Consider the following 17,690-nt stretch of genomic DNA (forward strand, 5'->3'; position numbering starts at 1 on the left):
TATTTTATTATTTTTAATATATAGATAATAATAAATTATTTTTAATAAAATAAGTTATAAAAAATTTAATAATTTAATTATTTATAAAATATATTTATTTTAATATAATTAAAAATTTTAAAAGTAATTTAAAAAAAATTAAAATTAAAATTAAATAAAAAGTTAAACGGGGCGGGTATGGGAATGTAGCATACCCGCCCGTCCCGCCCCGTTTAATTTTTTAAATGGGACGGGGATGAGAATTGCTTTAAATAAATGGGGCGGAGTTGGGAGGGGGGCGCCCCGCCCCGAACCCGCCTTGTTGCCATCCCTAGCTGGAAGCTATAAGAGTATTGCTTAGGTGATATATAATGAGAAAATTTATTGAATAAACATAGATCTTAAAGAAAAAGGAAAAATGAAAAAATATTGGGGGGTTATCTTTTTATTTCTGTTTTTCAACGTATAAAAGGAATGAAACAAAATATCTTTTAAAGATTTAAAATAATTATAATGTATAAATGATCATTATTTAATTATAATATATATTGATTGATTTAATTTAAAGCAATGATAAAGAATTTGTTTTTTTTTATTGTCTTCTCGTCCTTTTTGTTTTTTGTTTTTTTTTTCCTTTCTTTTACTTTGAAATATGAATAAATCATGTGTATTTTTTCGTGCCACGTGTTTAGACGCTAATAAATTATATACATGATTTTATTTTCTGTTTTCAAAATTTGGTACTAAAAACTTAGAAGATAATAAAGCAATAAAAAAGTTTATTATCAAAATTTCTTAAACAAAATCTTAAAAAATTCGTACATCCAATAGATTTTGGTTTAAAAAGAATTTATATTTTTAAAACTATAAAATAGTAGAAGTATGAGTCATACTCATGAGTATGCGAATGGCACCCAAATTAAAATACTACGAATACCAGAGTTTTTTTTTGCTTACGTGGCGATTAGTGGTAAAAAGAATGAAAATGGAAGGGAGGAAGGGTTTGCTAATGCTTATTGGATTGCTTTGGGGTTCTTGTTCTGCGATCACAGGAACCCTAATTCTTAATACTCATTTTCGTTAGGGTGTTGAATCGATCTCCAAATCTCAATTACGGACTAAGAAAAAAAAATGGACGCCGACGAAGAAGATTACGTGTTCTACGGCACGCCGATTGAGCGTGAGGAAGAGATGACCAGTCGTAAGAAGAAAGCTGTTGCTGAGTCTTCTGGTCTCTTGCGAAGCCTCCCTCCCTGGAAGCAAGAGGTATTCTCGTTTGCTTTTTTGTTTCTTTGTTTGGTTGCTGAGAAAATTGAGCAAAAATGATAAGAGTACAATATGGTAGTATAATTGTAATGTGTCGTCGTGCTGTTTTGGTTTCTGAAGATAATGGAGAAATCCCCCATTACTAATTCACATGGTTCTGTCGAATGGAGGTGCTTATTTTTTCTGATCCCAAACCATGGAAACACTCTACTATTACAATTCAATAGAATGGTATAAATTTATGAAACCTAGATAAGTAGGATCAACAATTAGATAGTTACAGAATCCTTTACGTATTCCCGAATTTTTCTTGGTCTTTTGAGTGTTTTTTTGATCAAATTAATCTATATTTCTATAATACCTGACTCATTCTTGTCGATTATTCGAAAAATAATTATCTAGATTGCCCAATTATTCCAAATAAGTACCCAATTTTATTTTTTAACTTACATATTTCATCTTGGATTTTTTATGAAATATTGCCCCCAATAACTCCTGATTCTGGACTATTCCTTAATGGAGCTGAAGATTTGTTATCTTCATGAGGTCAATGGTTCAAAGGCCGGTAGTGAATGTCATCACAGAAGCTTCACATATAATTTGGAAACATATGGATCTAATGTTGTTTGTGATCATCAATGCTGGTTGGACTGGCATAAATTTACTTCTGTTTTTTGCATAATTTTGGTTCAAGTAAAAATATATGGTGCTATATTTTTACTATTTCATTGCATATTCTCAACCTCATTTTTGTCTTTTTTGTAATTATGAATTTTCAGGTTACAGATGAAGAAGGCCGAAGGCGGTTTCATGGAGCATTTACGGGAGGGTTTTCTGCTGGTTTCTACAATACTGTGGGCTCTAAAGAGGGTATAGTATTATGCGCATTTGAACTAAAGTGGTCCCATGAGTTCTGAATTTCTTGAGTAAAGCCTAGTGAGTAAACTGAGTGAAATAAACATGCAGGTTGGGCTCCCCAGTCATTTACATCATCACGGAAGAACCGGGCTGAAGTTAAAAAACAGAGTATTTTTAGTTTCTTAGATGATGATGAGATAGCGGTGTGTTATCTCACCTTCCTTTACATAAATATATTGTTTTTTATTCTGCTGGATAAGGTTTAAATCTGCACTTTGGGTGTCAACCTAGAAATTAGCATTATATGGTTCCACTTTAGTACCTATCTAGCAACTGCATTTGGAGTGCTGAAAATTTAGTATATGTTTGGGAACTGTTTTAAAGACATATACCTTTGCATTGATACTCAATTTTTGTTATGTGAAAAAGAGGATTCATAATGCTTATGGTGTTAAATATTTATATATGGTTCTTAAAATTTTGTAATTATTATAATATATCAGGAGGCATGCTCGAATGAATAGGTTCCTTATATTTTTTTGTTATATTGGTTAAATATATGAACAATTCTCTTTGGTCACCATAACTTGATATTATGCAGCTAAGTTTCTTGAAACTTCACTTCATTTTTGGTGAGTTAATAACTTTATTCTCCAAGCTTTGATAGTTAAGTTCTTTATGCTATTGAGAATGGATATAAGCGAGGTTCTTGCAATCTTCTTTTAATTGGAGAGATCAGTAACAGATCATAGAGAAACCTAAAGGGCTGAGTTTGGGGCTGTAAAAGGGTTGTGGGATGACACTTGGTGTGTTGGAGATATTTTAGTACAACTAGATCCTTGGGGGCGTAGGAATGGTGATGGCTTGTCTACAACTATAAGAAGGTTCACGTAGATCATACAAGATCTAGCTTTGTGTGATCTCCCTTTGATGGAGGGCCCCTTCACATGGTGTGGTGGCTTGAACAATCGATCAATGTCAATATTGGGCCTTTTTGGTGTCAAAAAGTCGGGAAGGCCATTTCAATGGGATGCTATAGTGTGTTGAGGACTTGAAAGAATTTAAGTCTATAAGCTTGATGGGGTCTATATAAGCTTTTAGCTAAGGTCTTGGCAAAAAGATTGAAGAAAATGAGGGAGAAAATGGTCTCTCAAGTCTTGGAATGCTTTTGTAGAGGGGAGGTAAATTCTGGATGCAAGGGGTTGTGGTAGAGATGTGGGATATGCTAGTTTTAGGTCTTAGCAAGGACCAAAAAGGAAATTGTTAACCATAAAAAAAGAAAAGATCAGATTAATGTTGACTCAAGAGGTAGTTAGTGAGACTATATTACAAACATTGCCCTCCACCAAGTTCCAAAGTGACGGATAGAGTTTGCAAAGTCACGAAAGTTTTCCAAAGCCTCCACCTGCTCTGAAATCATCCTAATGGAAGGGTTCATGAATGACGTTGGAGAAGGAAATTCTAGTTGTCATTTCCACCTGATAAAAGAAAGGGTTTTGATGATGGAGATAGAAATCCTCCAAACCATAATAGTTGAAATCTTAAGATTTGATGATAGGATTCAACTTTTGTCCAAAACTCTAAATCACACTGAATCTACTATATGTATTGTATTTTAGTTCATCAAATGTAGAATTACTTACCGGTCTAAATATCCATAGTTCATTCCTTTGTAGCACTGCCAACTCTTGTGGGTTTGTACTTTTTTAATTATGTTTTTGCTCCTCATATTTGCTTAAGCAATGTGAAATGGAGTTGTCATGATTGAGATGCCAACGAAAGAGATGCTCTTTGGAAGCAAGTCATTAGCCAAAAATATGGAGAAGATGATGGGGGGTAGCATTCCCATGAGGTGAGTGGGAGGTTTGGGGTGGGGTTGTGGAAAGCTATAAGGAAGGAACATGATATTTTGAGTAGTAGGTTGGCCTTCCAAGTGGGTAATGCACAGAGAGTAAGATTCTGGAGGGATAAATGATGTAGAGATGAGCCACTATGTGAGTCATTCTCTTCCTTATTTGCCATTTCTTTGTCTAAGGAAGCTTGGGTAGCGGATGTTTGAAATCTTGAAGTTGAAGGGGGTGGATGGACCCTTCTTTTCTCTAGGGCCTTTATCGATTGGGAGTTGGATTCTGTGGAGTGTTTTCTGCATAAGATTCAAGCAATTAGGGTACATAGGGATGTGGATGATAGAGTGATTTGGACAGCTTTGAGGTATGGGAACTTTTCGGTCAAATCTCTCTATTCTATTTTGGAGCCTAAAGATTCTCCTTTGTTCCCTAGTAGTAGCATCTGGAGATCGTGTGTACTACCTAAGGTGGCTTTTTTCGCTTGGGAGGCATCTTAGGGGAAAGTCTTAACTTTGGACCAAATTCAAAGGAGGAGGTACTATTTGGCAAATAGATGCTTCCTTTGCCTCTTTGAAGTAGAGACAGTTGATTACCTTCTTCTTCACTGTGCAAAGCTTCGAGTTCTTTAGCATCTGCTTTTTTCCCTCTTTGGGGTGTCTTAGGTTCTCTCTTGCTCGATGAAGGAAATTCTGCTTGGGTGGCATGAGTTTTTCATGGGTAAAGCACGTAAAAGGGCTTGACAAGTGATCCCTTTATGTATATTTTGGACAATTTAGAAGAAAAGAAACTTGTTAGCATTTGACAATGAGAAGTTATCGATCCAAAGATTGAAAAATTCTTTTGTATATAATTTGTGGTCTTGGTCTAGGGTGTCTGTAGATATGAGTTCAATTTCTCTTGTTAGCTTCATTGATTAGTTAGGTTCAAAGTAAGGGTAAGTGATGTTTTTTTGCTTCTTTCCCTCTCCTTCTGGGATGAGCCTTTAGGCTTTTACTGTATACTTTTTGTATATTTTAAGAGCGTTGCTTTTGGTATCTCCTCTTTTTTATTTATAGTACTTCTCTTTACCTATCAAAAAAATTGATTGAGATGACAACGACAGATCTCTGTTGTAGCGCTGAACAATATGCAAGAGCATAAAATGCTGAAATAGGAGCATCCTTGTTTCATTGTGTTGTGGGTCCATACACCCATATATTCAAACACATTACCCATGCTTTTCAAACAGTGTTTTGGAGTATTTATGAGTTGTATCTTCTCTTCTGCCATTCAAATTTTTTGTCTGTTAATGTTGTGGTTCTACATTGCTTTTCTTTTAAGATTTAATGGCCAAGCTGATAGTAAATGGGTTTGCCTTTCTGTTCAATAGACCACATCTTCCCTTTTATTTCAGTAGACTTATTGTCTTCTATGTGTTTATTTCTGCTTTGTTTCTAAGTGTGTTAAGTAATGATATTTTTAACGACTTATCAAAGGAATTGATAGCTGTCATCATATTTTCTTTTCATATATTTGAGACATTCATTTAATTCTGTATCAACAACTCTAGATTTAATCAGATGTTATGCAAGTTATATTGGTGTAAAATGTTCTTCTAATTATAATAATTTCGTTCAAGTTGTTTATATTAATATTTATATTTGTTTTTATTTATTTTTAAACCAATTTTCTGTGTTTTCCTACTTTAGGAAATGGAAGGCCATTCCCTGGGGACATCTTTGCAGTTTGATACATTTGGATTCACAGCTGCAGAACTTGCTCGAAAACAAGCTGAGAAGGAACAACAGCAAAGGTACTGTCTAAGTGCTTTTGATGCATATTGCTCAATGGGGGATCAATAGGTTTATAACCTCATTAAAGTTGGACCTATTTACCTCAGTTAGCACTTACTTTTTTACCGCTAGTTTAAAATCTTGGGAGGCAAACTCTCAAAAAGTCTGAACTATAATGTGTTCAAATTTGCTACAGTTGAATTCCCTTTAACTGAAATTAATATCGTTTGGATGTAAGTTTTTTTTATAAATATATTGGTTCTCATTTAACTTTTATAATTTGGTTGGGATGATGATACACTGTTACTGTAAGGTTATGTTGTTATGTTGTGCTCTTTTTGGAGGGCTTCCTTTAGGTGCTCCTTGTATACGTCCTGTGTATATTGGTGTACTTTGCTTCTTTTTTTTTTCTAATTTATATATACATTCCTTTACCTATCAAAAAAAAAAAAAAAATCTATTGCAGTTTTTTATTATGTTTTCCAAGTGTGTGAACAACAGTAGTTTTGACCAACTTTACCTTATGTTCCCAAAGTCCTATTATGTTTTCTCATTTTGCATTATTTTTAGTCAAACGCCCAAGTTTTGACCATGCCAATCAATTTTAAGAAAAGTTATTAAGATTGCCCTAATGTCAACAAACCTCTTTCTGACCCAAAGCTGGTATATTTTTCAATTTGTATCCCCAAAACCTTGGGGTATAAGAGTAGAAACTCTTGCAAAGATTTTAAGAGCTTTCGTATCAATTATTCAAGCTTGGGTATAAGAGTAGAAACTCTTGCAAAGTTTTTTGAGATATATGGTGTCAATTATTCCAAAAATAGAGATGGGAGTTATAGATCCTGCATCTTTTAGAATTGGGGTTACCCTGAGGGAACTGTGGTTCATGGAAACCTTGTCAAATAGTTGACCAAACTTTTGCAAATTCCTGGGACTTCAAATCATCAGGCTAAAATTCTTACTTAAAGAGATGCTATTAAGATCTTTCTCATCAATGACATTGGCTAATGGAAAAAAAGGTTGATTTATATAATTATAATGCCCATGGCATCCTCTGGATTTTAAGTTTCATACCACTTTATATATATTTGGAGTTCCAGGTAATGTGCTGTGTCAGAACCTTGGGCACATCTGTTTTTATGATTTCTCTCCTTTCAAGCTGTTGTACCAATTATATCCCCTTGTGTAGGGATTTATATCATTTACGGTGCTTCTTTAACATTTCTGTCCATTTGATTTTTGTTGCTTCCTCAAGTCTTTGGGATTAATCATCTTCTTATGGGAGTTAAGAATTTGTTGTGTTAATGTGAGATGGAAACGAAATGTTGGATCTTCACTGGGGAAGACTAGACATTTGAAAACTTTGGATTCTTACAAAATATTCTTCTGTATAGATGCTGTCTTCCCAGAAATTAGTTTTTGCATTTAGCTTTGGCACTGATACAATACCATATATATGTGCAAATATACAGACACAAAAACTCAAGCAGACATACATATTCATTTTTATGTTGTGAACTTCTGAGAGAAAATTTAATTAGTTTATCTTGATTATGGACAGTCTGCTTCAGCAAATCTATATCCTTTTTACATGGAATTTTCATTTTTTAGTTTTTGGTTTCAGTGAACTTTTTATCTTCTGTTTTCCTTTTATACTTCTACAGAAGGCACAATGAAAGCATTTTCTGATTTCATTCATGTAATTGTGCTATTGCAGGCCATCAGCTATTCCTGGACCTCTTCCTGACGAAATAGTTCTTCTGGCAACAGAATCTATTGGTTTGTTTTAGTCCATCTACAAGTGATGTTCTGGATAAAATTCTTCAGTTATTTAATCTTTTATGACCTTATTGCTCTTGTTGACAGGTGTCAAATTGCTGCTGAAGATGGGATGGCGACGTGGTAACTCAATCAAAGATTCACATACTAATTCACTGTATGGTATGCTATTCCATATTCCTTTTGAATCTAAACATCTTGCATTTTGTTTAATGTCTGACTCCTAATGTGGGATTTGTTAATCTATTACACATTAATTGTCATCTTGACATTTCTATATGAAGTGTTTTACGTGTGAGCCTGAGACTGAATATTGATGTTTGTTGTTGCTGTGACTTTGAAACTTGATGTATTCATGATGTGGAAAGACCCACGGTTAGATTGGTCCCACATAATAATAAGTACACTTTCCATGTTATCCTTTTTGCTCTGCTAGGCACAAAACCCATGCATGACTTATTCACAGATTATGGGTTATGATTTTATTTTATTTTTTGGGTTTCCCTTTACTTTGTGCTTCATTTTCCTTGTCTTGAGGCTATAGCCTCAGTTAAGATAATTGAGGCTTAAGCCTCAACTTGTCGAGGTTTATAGCTTTGAGGCTATAGCCTCAAGGCTGTTGAGGCCTAAGCTTCAAATATCCAAAGGATTTTCAGCCTTTATGGGCTTTTGGCATATATTTTATAAGAAGCTTAAGTCTCAATAATTCAATGACTTTTAATGGGATCTATCATCTATGTTTTTGTGAACTTCTGATATAGATTTCATGAATTGTGTGTTGGGTTCCCACTTGGTTAAATCTTTTATAAAATAATGACTTGACTTTCAATTAAATTTTAAAGTGGAAGGGAAAAAGAGATTAAGAAGAATGAGGGAATTGTTATCACTCCTAGTAGTTGATCTTAGATATAATCTAATTATTGATGGATAAAAAAAAAAAAGATACCACTACAATTGTTGGGCGAAGAAAAAGAGGGATGAGTGGATATTAACACAAATAGGGAGGATAATATAGTAATTGGATATTATTATATTCCTTGGAGGATCCTAGTGTTAGTAACAATAATGTTGAAAATTATCAAATAAAACTATGTGAAAGAGCTAAATTTTATGAGAGAAAAGGAACTAAATTACAACTATTGACAATGAAAAATAAACCATGAGAGAGAGCTAAATTTTATAAGAGAAAAAGGAACTAAATTATAATTATTAACAATGAAAAATAATTAATTTTATCATTATAAAGTTTGTCTTTTTTATTATTCAATTTTGTTGTGATTTTATGATTTTTTTTTTTTTGCTAATTTTTTATGATTTATTTGTTTATGTTGAGGCTTACGCCTCGCCTTATTTCAGCAAAACACCTCAAGATTGCCTTTAGCCTTTTAAAACATTTGGGAAGAAAGAGGTTTGATTTCCTTGTCAGATATGAGTACTCAAAATTCTGGCTCTACTCTCCTAAATCTCATTCTTTATGTGCACATCTTTAATAATTTTCCACCATGGAGTATCGAGCACGTACAGATTTGAACTTACAAAATGAAAACATAAGCTGTTATGTTCTTAGATGTGGGAAAAATAACATAAGCCTTGTGCAAGCAAGAGTTTTGGGATTGTCTGGGGGATTCTGTTGTCGTCATGTCATGGGTGGCTAAAAAGGGAAGAAATTGATGGAGACTTGATAGGTGGCTGTGCTAAATATTCAATATCTTTACAGAGTTGGGATGCTCCATTCAATGGGTGATTATGTGCCTTCTTGAGTCTACTTAATGGTTGTTCAATGTTGCTTCACTTTTTGTAACTTCTCTCATTTGTTCAGCTTTATAGTTACTTGTTAAGGAGTCCATTCCCCTGTCATGCTCTAAGTTTCTACATTGTGGAAGGATGTCTCATTCTTCTTGATCTTTTTAATTAATGGAAAAGATCTATTGGCTTTCTGATTATCAAAAAAAATGTTTGTTCTAGAATATTTTTAGTAATTACCAGCATGCCTGTATACGTATTTACGAAGTGAAAGCATAAGCTGTGTTATTCCTAGACCGTGAAAAAAGAACAAAATTTTGTTCTAGAATGTTTTTTGTAATTTCCAGCATATCCACAAATCCTAATTGTTCACGGTTGTTATGCATAATGACAGGTTTTAGTGTACTTCTATTCTTAGAGTTTTGCCCAAGGTCTTTTGATGTTAGGAACTTTTTCATTGTAGCCAGACAGAGTGAGATGGAAGAAAATTTCAGAGGATTGAATTTTCTCTCACAAACTTTGTAGATGGTTTAAAGTTTTCCTTTTTGTTGGCCTCATGCTTGGGAGATATTTATAGATCCTCCTTCCTGTAATTGTCTTGGATGTTTTTTAATAAGTTATTTGTATAGTTTCTTCTGGGTATATCTAACTTGTTAATCTTGCGGATTTGGCTGATATCTTTGAGGTTGGGAAGTGATCTACGATCAAGAAGCATAAGAAAATTGTAAAGTGGGAAAGTGCATTGAATTGAACACAAAATCTGGAGGGAACCTAACTGGAAATGGACAAAACATATAGTATGAATGGAAAGAGAATGTGTGGAAGACTAAGAAACTCTAGGAAGACGTAAAGAGCTTTTCCTAACAATCATATTTGAAAGGCTCAGAAAACACTTAAAGAGAAGTATGAGAAATCTGTTCTTTTATGTCTTCAATCCATTAAATTTTGTAAATTTTTGAAACAAGTCCCATTCTTATCCTCGACTGTTACCATGAAGATTCAAGAAGTGTGTCCTAGCTTGGAACTTGGTTGGGACTGTACCATCTATCTTTTTCCTTTTTTGGTTTTTTATGATAAGAAAGCTTCAGGCTGTCTATTCTTCTGAAGCAAACAAATTAATTTACTGATAGAAAACAGGCTCTCACAAACAATGTTTGTCAAATGCAATCTTTTTTATGCAATGTGTAGTGATTACAACTTTTGTCTGCCTATTTTTTGGAAATTTAATCAATCTGTGAGAGCATTTTTCTCTTGGAATTTATGTCTGAGTGCTTTCTCACATAGTATCTTCATAATTTAATTTGCTTACAGATGCTCGTCGAGAAGCTAGAAAAGCTTTTCTAGCACTTTCTTCTGATGATGTGAGCACAGACCTTGCTGTCTCTGAGGGTGTTAAGAGTGACCTTCAAAATGCCATTGAGCTGCCTGCGAATGATGATCTTAAGTCTTCTGAAAGTACCCCAGTGAGCATTTTTCCTTGTTGATCCTTTGAGTTCATTAATTGTAAATTTGTGCTTTATTGCTTGATTTTACCTTGGAATCTTTTCATACGTCTGATTATGTGTTGCATGAATTGATCTTCCTCTCCTGAAACTAGTATAGAGTGCTGCTCAGAATTATGCTTTTCCCTGTACTTTAGCAATCATAAATAAAAGTATTGTTGCATTTTACCTTCTAGTGCTATCTCATTAATTATGTATGGTTATAAGTAAAAATTCATTAGTGACATCTATAATATTTTAGAAGGTGGAAACTGTTTCTAATATCTTAGTCTTCAGGTTTATGTACTCAATCCAAAGCAGGACTTGCATGGTTTAGGTTATGATCCTTTCAAGCATGCTCCAGAGTTTAGGGGTATGTAGTTTCTTTAAGTAAACAGGGTTACTTCTAACAGCTCTGGTGCTGCCAGGAAAATCGCATCTTACAGTTTGATTTATTTTCAGAAAAGAAGAGACTACGCATGTCTGGGAAAAAAGAGCTGGGGTTGAAAAATGATCTCTTTGCTTTCAAGTGTAAGTTTCATTGTCTTACACACTCTTGTTCTTGTGTCCTTAGCTGTATTACTTCCAGCCTTCTTCCTTATGTTTCTTTTATTTGCTTGCATGAATTGGTTGTCTCAAAGTCACGGTTGATTTAACTCATTAACTTGAATTCATCAGCAAGAAAGGTTGCTCCTGGTTTTGGTATTGGAGCACTTGAAGAACTTGATGTTGAAGATGAGGATGTCTATGCTTCTGGTATGTATTTCTATGTTTTGAAATTAACATTTTAAAATGGTTGTCTTGGTAGTAATAATTGCTCTAGTTAGATTTATAGATTTGTATAAGAAATTACAGGAATGGAATGTCTGCGTACCATGCTAGATGCTTGTTAGAATGTAGTTTTCCTGTTAATGTAGTTTGGAATGCTTGGATACTGATTAGTCAGCTTTATCACATCCTTCTACATTGTACTAAATCAAAGATCCTGTAGCATCAGGATATAATCTTTGTTTGGTATGGAGTAAATGTTACCTCTGTCGATAAGAGACTCTGTTAAGCTAGCATGAGACTTTTTTAGGGAAAAAATGATGGAAGGTGTGGACTGCCACTTGTTTGTTCTCGACTATTTGGAAACAAAGAAATTGTAGATCATTTGAAAATGTGGAGTAATGAGATCATACTCCTAAAAGCTAGTCCTGAGTTCTCTTTTGCTTTGGGTTAGATAGTACTTCTTAGACCTCACGCATACAAGATTTTGTTGATTGGTTGGAAACTAATTAATGGGAGGGAGTTTTTCGGTTTCTCTCATCCATTTCTTTTGCTGTTTGGCACCGTTTGTATACTCCCTATGTATTTTAGTGTGCTCTTTTTGTTTGGGTGCTTTTAAATATTATTCTTGTTTGCTTACCAAAAAAAAATGTTAGATGCTTGCCAGAGAAAATGTCTGATTTGCAGTTACTGAATAGCTTTCTTATGCTTCTTTCAGGGTTGGAACTTTTTTAATTGTTTAATATATTTTCTTTTTTTGTGACATTACTTCTTTTATTGTTTTCTTTGGATTCTTATATTATAGATGTTTTCCATGAGATTACTGTTGGGTGATTTAGTATGATGTTAAAACTGATGTTTTGTTATTTAAGTAAAACATGTCTTGCTGGTTGTCAGCTTGGTTTAGACTTTAGAGTGCTTTTTTTTGTTCGAAATTTGATTTTTAGGTTTTTCCATTAGTATTTGGTTCTTCTCTACCTTATTGAAACTTTCTGTATTTCACATAAGTACCAAGGATCTAGTTTCCCCTCCTAATTTAACTACTTGGTCAGGTTATGACTTTGAAGATAATTATATTCAAGAAGTTGAAGAGCCTTCAGGTTTGGTCATTGAAAGTAAGCAAAAGTTGGGAAGCAAGGAAAAGGGTGTTCTCTCTGGTTTTAAAGTTGCATCAAAGCTTGACTATCAGTTGGAGAGGTAATTGGCAGTCGTAGACTTATAATGTACTGAAAGTTTATATATTTATGTCTAACATTAACCAACTATATTTATTTATTCTCCATAACAGCTAATGTTTTAGAACGTTATAGTGGTTTTGAGGATTAGGAGATCCTGAAATTGTATTTAAAAAAAATTACATAGCGGCTATTTTTTTTGTTGGCCTTTTTTATATATCTTTTTGTTTGCCTATCAAAAGAAAAAGTGTTTATTCTTTTGGTTGAATGAAGTTGGTCTTCATTTTCTTCTAATACAGCTTTGTTTTGCAATTTATCATTCAGATTCGATCCTCCAGTTGTTCCAAAGAATTTTGTACCCCACCACAAATTTCATGCTCCTCTCGATGACAGTAACAAGCATGATGGTGATCCCCCTCCCCCAGAGGCTATTGCTCCTGAGGATAATAATCTGAAACTCTTGATTGAGGGGGTTGCAACTTTGGTAGCTAGGTGTGGTAAATTATTTGAGGATCTCTCCAGAGAGAAGAATCAGTCAAACCCATTGTTTTCTTTTCTTACTGGAGGAAATGGCTGTGATTATTATGCAAGAAAGCTGTGGGAGGAGCGACAGAAGCATAATGACAAAAGCAAGCAGCTATTGGATGTGAAATCATCTCCTACCGTGCAGAAGATGACAGCAGAGAGTCGTGGAAAAATTCTAGGAGAAAGGCCTCTAGAAAGAAGCTCCAGAGATACAAACTCATCTGTTGCTTCTGCAGATGTCATTCAACTGCAATTCAATCTGTCAGATACATTTACAAAACCTGCATCACTTGTGAGTAGCATGATCATTTGTGTCCATCACCAATTTGCAATTTACAGACTCTCTCGCATTAGCAATTTCTTTGCTATCCAACTTGTAGTCTGGCTAAATTTTTACTTCCTCATAATACTGGTGTGTGGTGCCTTATTGTGTTGTTTGTATTGACAGACAATTTAAGAACTTATTTATTTGTTTGCTTTTTTCTTGCTGTAATATAGAAAGAGTTGTCAGAAATTGCAAAACCTTTCAAAGAGGATCCTGCAAAGCAAGAAAGGTTTGAGCTGTTCCTCAAGGAAAAGTACCATGGAGGGCTTCGCTCTACAGATTCTGGTGGAGCTAGTAATATGTCAGAAGCTGCTCGTGCTCGTGAGAAATTGGATTTTGAGGCAGCAGCTGAGACAATAGAGAAAGGGTTGCGGGGCAAGGAAAGTAATCTTTCTACCCAACAGTTTATGGAGATGTCAGCAACTGCAGTAATGGAGTTTGCTCCTGGAGGACTAGAGGTATGTCTTAGGAAGTGTCATTTTTTTATTAAAAGCTTGTAGCTTTGGGTTTAATTTGTTTGGTTAATGTCTGAATACAGCAAGCTAAGGTTACTCAAGCTGAAGAACTGGTAATAAAAAAGATGTATCCAAAACGGGAAGAGTTTCAGTGGCGACCTTCACCTATTTTGTGCAAGCGCTTTGATATCATTGATCCATTTATGGGGAAGGTACCCTCTTTTTTTTCCTCCTTCAGTAATCCTGTTCTTATTATTGTTCTGAAAATCTATATTTTTTTTTCCGCTTGGCATTTTTCATTTGGTGAGAGAACTTGTTGTCCTTTTGTTTTAGCATAACCTGAATTCATCTTTAAAGAACAAACGGTGCAAATTTCTCTTTTCTGTGCTGAGCAATTGGCTTAGCCCTTTCCCCCTTTTTGCAATGGAGACACATTTACATGTTCACCAGATTTATTATTACTTAAATCCACAAGACTTCCAATATTCCTTATGATCATAGTTGAAGGTAGTCTTATGTTCTTTCTTTCTTTACTTCTTTTCCCTTTATTCATCTGCAACATTCAAGCTTTTCTTGTTGGAAGTTAAAAGATTTTGTTTCAGAATATATAGACTCATTTGTTCATAGATAATGTTTCTAATTTCTTATTTCACTATAATGAGAAACTCATCCTTAGTTTCTTTAGATTTTACTGGTTCGTTTTGTTAACTAGGAGAAATCCATAAATGTACACAAAGTGTAAGTTTTCTTCAGAACTGCACATTCACATCATTTGTCTATCAGAGCATGGTTGGCTATTTGATATTTTTCCTTCTTTTTATTTTTCTTTTTTCAGCCACCGCCAGCTCCAAGAAGGAGAAGCAAGATGGATTCTCTTGTCTTCACATCAGACTCTGTGAAATCCACAACTGTTGATGAAACTGTTACTTCAAAATTGCCCGTAGCTCAATTAGATCCTCAACAGTTCAGCACAGATGTAAATGCCAGGGAAATTGAAGTCAACATGGAAGTTGAAAAAGTTGAAAGGCCAGTTGACCTGTACAAGGTATTCTTTCTTCCATCAACTAGGGGTTTTAATTTTTAGAAAAGGCTCATCATTTGATATCCATTAGTTCTCTTGCTATGCATTTATTTATTGATGCACATTCAAAATTTGCATCAGTGAACTCAGCCTTACACAACTACTTAAGCATTGCTTTTGTGAATTTTGTTCCACCATTATGCTCTCTTGCGATCCACTTAACAAAGGCTTGAGTATATAGCATTGACAAAACAAGTCCTGTATCACCAATTTCCTGCTCTTCGAGATTTTTGAAACTCATTCTCGTATGGGGTTTAGTTTAAATAGAAAGGTCTCTTCTTGGCTCTTAACCCAAAGGAGAAAATGGCATCACATAGGCACATCTTCTTATGCAAGCCTCCTTTACCTCCCTTGGGTTTTGAAAGGCAAGAGCATTGCCAGTCTAGGTGGTTCTGTTTAGCGTGATGATAGACTCCAAAGAAAATTTGAATTCAGTTCATTGTTCATTTACACTTATCCATCATTTTACATTCTTTCCATGAATGTTTTTTCAAATTGCTTACCAATTGATACCATGAAATACTGGTGATCTTATCGTCTTATGCAAATCGTCTCTTTTAGCTTGGGAGGAGTATCAACCACTAACCACTAGAAAAATACCTTTGTACCTTTATTCAGTCCACTCCTATTGATATTTGGAATCCTTGACAATAGAATGGGAATTGGAAATCATTCCATTTCTTATTCATTACTGTGTTTAGATTACTAATTAGACATGGAAATGGAATAAAAAAACTTGTTCTCATGGAAACCAAAACTCATTCTTATCCTCATGCACCGATGCACCCTATTCATATTCAATTTTGTCCTCTGTGGATGCTTGAATCAGGATGACTGACTTGTGCTTTTGTATCTTTAATTAATTGCTTACCTATACTCATAGTAGTGTCCTGCATTTATGCTAATCTTGTTCAATTACAAGGTTTTGGATATATTGCAGTTCCTCTTGCATATGAGTTTGCATCTGCATATTTGCTTTTATTCAAGCACATTCTTATGGTTCACACAATCCACATACAAATTGTCCTTTCTTGCATGAGCATGCTATAAGCAGGGTATGCCTTTTGTTTTTTGTTGTTAATGGTTCTTTGTCCTTGTACAGGCCATTTTCTCTGATGATTCAGATGATGAAGTAGAGAATTCTACTAGTAATCAGGTGGATGATCCAAAAAGAAAAATTGAAGCAGCTAATACAACACTAAACCGTTTGATGGCTGGCGACTTTTTAGAATCCTTGGGTAAAGAACTAGGCCTGGAGGTTCCCCCTGATATGCCTCAGTCCATAAACAAAGCCAGAACCTCCGCTCCTAAGAAGGAAAGTAATGATGTTAATCCAGGAAATATTAGCTCCCTGGCAGTTGAAAATAAGCCTTCTTCTACCTATACTGCTGTTAAAGGTACTTCTGTAAATCAGGAGGCGCCGCATGACAAAGCATATGACCAGGAGTCTACACAAGAGGTTCGATCCCAAAATAATGAACTTATGCTTGATAGCCCAAGTGGTAGCAAAATAAAGGTCACTGGTTCCTCTGAGAATGAATCTAGTAAAATCAAAGCAGAGAAGATGGATCAAGAGGGTAGGAAAGCCAAGACACCCACTGGCCACCGCCAAAATTGGAGCAGTGATTCGTCATCAGAGGATGAAAGGAGTAGAAAACGTTCGAGGCGACGTCGGCATAGAAGTGATAGTTCAGACACTGATATATCGAGCGACCATCAAGATCGTTATCACTCAAGGTCAAAAGGGAGAAAGAAAGGTTCCTCTCGAGAAAAGAGTAGCAGCAGCAGAAGATACTCAAAGCACCATAAACGTGGAAGCAGAGACTCTCCCAGCAGATCTTCTCGTCACAGCAGTGAGAGAGAACGTTCAGAGAGCAAGAGAGAGAAACGGAGATGAGGGGACTAAAGAATTATGCTTCTTCAAAACTCCAATTCTCATAATTGGGGAGATCCACAACAAAACCTCAAATTGGAAATATTCATAGGAGAATCACCACTTAACCGGAAGAACAATTTTTGCAGGGCATTTTGGTTAGTGGCTACCTCCTCCTGTCTTCGTAATCTCTTCCAAGGCTTCCTATTGAGAAACAGATTTTCAAGCACACAGGAGGATTTATGTCAGCTTCAACTTTCTGGTCCAATTTTTACAACCAAAATCTGAAGTCATCAGATTAAGAGACGGCCAATACGATCTATCTCCAGAAAATCTCTGTTGTTTTCTACTTTTAATAACCTGGAACTGTGGTCAAGTTTTACTTGTATGCCTGCTAGTGTATAAATATTAACATCAGTTATTATATTATCAAAGGGTTTTCTATTAATTAAACACTTATTGCTCACGCAACCGGTATCCAAATGTTATCATAGTTGTAAGGGCTTCCTCACCCGTTGCCCTCTTTGGCTGCTCAATCGTGATCTTCATGTTTTCTGATCTTAGGTTTTTGTAAGGGGATGTTGGTATTAAAATTCATGTTCTTTTAAGTTCATTAGATTTAGCTTATAGCAAATTGATGTTATGCTTTCCATGTGATTCTTTTGAGGCTATTGTCAATGAAAACCAAAGAAATTCTTCTAATTGATGCAAAAGCTGGAGGGGATTGGACAGGCAGTTGTTTGTAAAGACTCGTACCTGTGAA

The 17,690-nt window shown here is 34.9% G+C and overlaps 1 protein-coding gene across 1 annotated transcript; it reads left to right on the forward strand.

Moving 5' to 3' along the window:
- Positions 1-879: 879 nt before the first annotated feature.
- Positions 880-17,393, forward strand: LOC100242404 (G patch domain-containing protein TGH). Its single transcript, XM_002271520.4, has 16 exons — positions 880-1,245; positions 2,025-2,115; positions 2,212-2,306; positions 5,639-5,742; positions 7,440-7,501; positions 7,589-7,663; positions 10,556-10,707; positions 11,023-11,098; positions 11,188-11,256; positions 11,404-11,481; positions 12,546-12,690; positions 12,993-13,485; positions 13,692-13,976; positions 14,057-14,185; positions 14,809-15,018; positions 16,157-17,393. The coding sequence occupies exons 1-16, from the start codon at positions 1,111-1,113 to the stop codon at positions 16,949-16,951; spliced, it is 2,994 nt and encodes a 997-aa protein (XP_002271556.1). The 5' UTR covers positions 880-1,110; the 3' UTR covers positions 16,952-17,393.
- The last annotated feature ends 297 nt before the right edge of the window (positions 17,394-17,690 follow it).

This window comes from Vitis vinifera, chromosome 17 (genome assembly GCF_030704535.1).
Source record: "Vitis vinifera cultivar Pinot Noir 40024 chromosome 17, ASM3070453v1".
In the NCBI taxonomy this organism is placed as follows: domain Eukaryota; kingdom Viridiplantae; phylum Streptophyta; class Magnoliopsida; order Vitales; family Vitaceae; genus Vitis; species Vitis vinifera.

What these genes read in the sequence shown, in the direction of transcription:
- LOC100242404 (XM_002271520.4), top strand. Translation starts at nt 1,111, where the DNA reads ATGGACGCCGACGAAGAAGATTACGTGTTCTACGGCACGCCGATTGAG. An exon ending in TCCCTCCCTGGAAGCAAGAG is followed by an intron (nt 1,246 to 2,024) that starts GTATTCTCGTTT and finishes ATGAATTTTCAG; the next exon opens with GTTACAGATGAAGAAGGCCG. An exon ending in GCATGCTCCAGAGTTTAGGG is followed by an intron (nt 11,099 to 11,187) that starts GTATGTAGTTTC and finishes ATTTATTTTCAG; the next exon opens with AAAAGAAGAGACTACGCATG.